Source organism: Phanerochaete carnosa (assembly GCF_000300595.1).
Source record: "Phanerochaete carnosa HHB-10118-sp unplaced genomic scaffold PHACAscaffold_7, whole genome shotgun sequence".
Classification (NCBI taxonomy): Eukaryota; Fungi; Basidiomycota; class Agaricomycetes; order Polyporales; family Phanerochaetaceae; genus Phanerochaete; species Phanerochaete carnosa.
In genome coordinates, this window is record NW_006767634.1 from 1404062 (window position 1) to 1407782 (window position 3721).

The 3721-nt window shown below is 50.6% G+C and overlaps 2 protein-coding genes across 2 annotated transcripts in view; both read right to left on the minus strand.

Moving 5' to 3' along the window:
• Window positions 1-1194: 1194 nt before the first annotated feature.
• Window positions 1195-1389, minus strand: PHACADRAFT_163645 (uncharacterized protein; the record flags this gene model as incomplete). Its single annotated transcript, XM_007397973.1, has 1 exon — window positions 1195-1389. One exon carries the CDS (start codon window positions 1387-1389, stop codon window positions 1195-1197), a length of 195 nt encoding a protein of 64 aa, XP_007398035.1.
• A 51-nt stretch (window positions 1390-1440) lies between these two features.
• The window catches only part of PHACADRAFT_197775 (uncharacterized protein), a gene marked incomplete at both ends in the record, with an annotated part of 2869 nt that continues 588 nt past the window's right edge, over window positions 1441-3721 (minus strand). Inside the window, 16 exons of the mRNA XM_007397974.1 lie at window positions 1441-1481; window positions 1531-1673; window positions 1721-1917; window positions 1975-2007; window positions 2065-2257; window positions 2314-2391; window positions 2447-2526; window positions 2584-2634; window positions 2688-2706; window positions 2760-2787; window positions 2840-2971; window positions 3019-3038; window positions 3089-3161; window positions 3218-3296; window positions 3358-3469; window positions 3542-3665. Of these exons, the coding sequence (XP_007398036.1) occupies window positions 1441-1481; window positions 1531-1673; window positions 1721-1917; window positions 1975-2007; window positions 2065-2257; window positions 2314-2391; window positions 2447-2526; window positions 2584-2634; window positions 2688-2706; window positions 2760-2787; window positions 2840-2971; window positions 3019-3038; window positions 3089-3161; window positions 3218-3296; window positions 3358-3469; window positions 3542-3665 (1403 nt within the window). The remainder of the gene's footprint in view (window positions 1482-1530; window positions 1674-1720; window positions 1918-1974; window positions 2008-2064; window positions 2258-2313; window positions 2392-2446; window positions 2527-2583; window positions 2635-2687; window positions 2707-2759; window positions 2788-2839; window positions 2972-3018; window positions 3039-3088; window positions 3162-3217; window positions 3297-3357; window positions 3470-3541; window positions 3666-3721) is intronic.

Genomic DNA, 3721 nt, shown 5'->3' on the forward strand with positions numbered 1-3721 from the left:
AGCTGAAAGCCTTTGCGAACGTCCGACCACTGTTGACCAAGAGCAGACACTCAGTTCTCGCATCGGGAACGTCGGAGCTCTGGAACGCACGTTCTGGGGGTCGTCAGGGTCGTCGGCAGGTTGAGGCCACAACACTGTCGTCCCGTCAGCGGTCAGCTTCAATTTCTTCGAAATCTCTTCTCCAAACTCTACTTTCGCTTCCCTGTGAAAAATCAATCGCGAGTCGTCACATAGAACTCGAAGATGCAGATGAAGACGTAAGCTGAAGACGTACTCGGGATCGACGACAAGCCGTCCGGCGTTATTCTCGTAGTAGGCGACGAAATCTAGCTGCTCGATCGAAGCAGTTACCTTGGCCTCAAAGTCCAGCTTCGCGCTATCTGAAGGCGACCCGGGCACTAGCACGGACTGAGGCTCAGGCATGAAGGGTAGATGGAGCGCAGCGGTATCTTTCCACGAAATCCGGCTCTAGCCTACATAACATATCGGCGGCGCCGAAAACCAAGAGCCTTCTTATCTAGACCCCCAGCTGCTGTGTCCCATGACACTTCATGTGAGAACATAGTTCACGAAGCGCACCCTGTGAGAGAATGTCAGACGCTAAGTGGTGGGTGACCACCGACCACTACACCTAGCTCATTCTCGCCCACATCACGTGCATCATAAGCGCCAATAAGCGGGAGGTTTTTTTTGAGAGCGAGAGAGAAATCTGACCCCGAACTAACCAAACGAGACTTGAGATCTTGAGAGCCTATCTATCCTCGACTGCATGCCGAGGCAAAATGAGGAAAAAACTGGTGCAAAGTAGCCTAACGCACCTCCTCGAGTGAAACCGGAGAAACTCAGGTCCTTAACAGCTTGGAATGGCGTGATCATCCAGTGGTAGTCGCTGGAGTACCTGACGCTGGCCAAACGATGTCCTTCGAGACAACTCTAGGCACGTCATTCGGACGGTCTTGAAGCCCCAAGCAACTATTGTGGGCCGGTTAACCGAGCTTTCAGTCGTACAACCGGCCTATTTCAGCAAATCCATACTGTGACCATGGGCGTATACAGCAGCATATACCAGAAATCAACTACATGCCCTCTGGGGAAGTATCTGAGTCGCAAGGGCGACATTTAAATCTGAAAGCCCTCTCGCTATATCGAGAACCGGCTCTAGAAGTATTTTCAGCAGTGCAAAGACCCACCAGCTCAGATCATATCACTCACCCTCAGTACTCTTCCTTTCAACTGCAGCGCAGGAACAATAAGCAAGAAAAGCGCCGCAACTACAGCTGCTTCGCATCCAAATGTTTGTAAAGCTCCGTGCTTGAGTGCCCAGGGGACTTGAAAGTATGACACGCTGAAGCCCCCCAGCGTTCGTGCTAGGTTCAGCATGGCCGACATTTCGCCCTATATCTCATTTAGCACTGCATTGATGACGCAGGAAGCTCTGGTTCATGCCTTGAATCTGGGGAATGAATCATTGAGGTAGGCATCTACCACTTTTCAGCTAGTTATCATAATGCTAAACCACTTCTTACTTACAGACAACCGTGGTATTTATCATGGTAGCGATCTCAACGAGGCCCCATCCGATGATGAAAGCCGCGATGCTGATATGCTTCTGCAATCCAGCGCCCAGCAGTATCATGCCGCACGTGTAGAATACCACAGCGATGTAGCATGCCCTATGCCATATCAGCGGGAGCAATATGCACACTAGAACGGAACCTACCAAAGCCGACTTTCAGCCTCGAACACGCCGCTGTTCCTACGGATTGAAAGGTGCATAATCCAATCGTTGATATAACGGCCGAGTAGCTCTCCTAGGATGACTCCTACGATGGGAGTCGCATAGCATCCTGCAATGCGTATCTGGTCAAAGCCATATCCTACAGGCGGTGACTGGCTTAGGAAGACGTTATTCGTTGCCTGAAGGGCGCGTCAAGCTCTTTCAGCTCGTATTCTCATCCTCAAAGGCGCACATACGTTGGTGCCTATACTGAACCCAAACAGCATAGCCTGGCCGAAGTCAGCGCAAATTAAAGGGCAAATACTAGCATAGATAACCGCGCTTACCTCAAAAAGTAGAATACCGAAGACATGCGGCCTCCATGCTAGGTGCACCCAGATGATAGACACGTCCTTCCATGATGCCCTGAGTTTCGCCATGCGAGCGCCAACAATTCCGATCAGGAGCTCAAATCTCCTTCGGACCCAGGACTTCGGCAGAGGATACGGTCTAGAATCCTTCAGGGTACGGTCATACATCCTACGAGATTTGCTCGTCAGAACCTATTAGAGAGCCATAAACAAGGCCGGGCGTACGTCTCTTCGCCGAAAAGCACAATCAGCGCGAGGACTACAGCACCGTACATACAAGCAATACCATAGCACCAGCGCCAGCTGATTATATCACTTATTATTAACCTTCGTAACCGAAGAGAAGAGGAAACCATACTTGGCTCTCGCTACCAGGAATCCGAACGCCATGGGAGAAAGGAATGGAGAGGCAATAAACCCCATTGTCCAAATGTTCAGCTGGTGAGAAATAGACTGTGAGGAAGTGCATGCTCGACATGCCTTGAATCAACTTACCTTGCGGGCTTGGAGATGGAAGGGAAACATATCGGTGATAACATATAGACCCTGCGGTTAGAGACTTAGTACCGGAAAAACGCACTACAGATATCGGATCATACAGTCACTTGAAGCGTCGCCCTTTTGCAACGGCTTTCGTTAGCCAGAAATACCTGGCAGTTGGTAGGACCCACCCGAAAAATCCGCTCAGACATCGCATGGCTAAATGAGCACTTGAACAGCATATTCCCAGTAATCTAAGCGGGAGACGTACCAGCGAAAGTGGGCAGATCCTGCGAGAATGTGTTACCAAACAGGAAGGCCAGCGAGAGAGTCTGGGACCAGAACAAAACCGGCAGACGCCCATACCGCCTGATGAGCATAACGGCGAATATACCGCCCCACCCTGCAGATATGAGTTCAGTGATTAGATGTGCGTTGGAAAGAACACACCGATTAGAAATATGCTCCAGCTATGCGACCAGTGAGGAATGAACAACAATTTTTAGCATTGAATACAAACTTCAACGTTAGGTCGTTTATCTCTCCTGTCGTGGTCTTGAACTGCCTTGCGATGGCAAAGAGAGCAGCAGTCCCTGTACAACAACGTGAGACGGTGAAAAATCGGCCACAATATACAGTTTTCGCTCACCTATACCGTTGTCGAAATCGGGTACAATAGCGGCTAGAGTGATGATGAAAAGCTGAAAGCCTTTGCGAACGTCCGACCACTGTTGACCAAGAGCAGACACTCAGTTCTCGCATCGGGAACGTCGGAGCTCTGGAACGCACGTTCTGGGGGTCGTCAGGGTCGTCGGCAGGTTGAGGCCACAACACTGTCGTCCCGTCAGCGGTCAGCTTCAATTTCTTCGAAATCTCTTCTCCAAACTCTACTTTCGCTTCCCTGTGAAAAATCAATCGCGAGTCGTCACATAGAACTCGAAGATGCAGATGAAGACGTAAGCTGAAGACGTACTCGGGATCGACGACAAGCCGTCCGGCGTTATTCTCGTAGTAGGCGACGAAATCTAGCTGCTCGATCGAAGCAGTTACCTTGGCCTCAAAGTCCAGCTTCGCGCTATCTGAAGGCGACCCGGGCACTAGCACGGACTGAGGCTCAGGCATGAAGGGTAGATGGAGCGCAGCGGTATCTTTC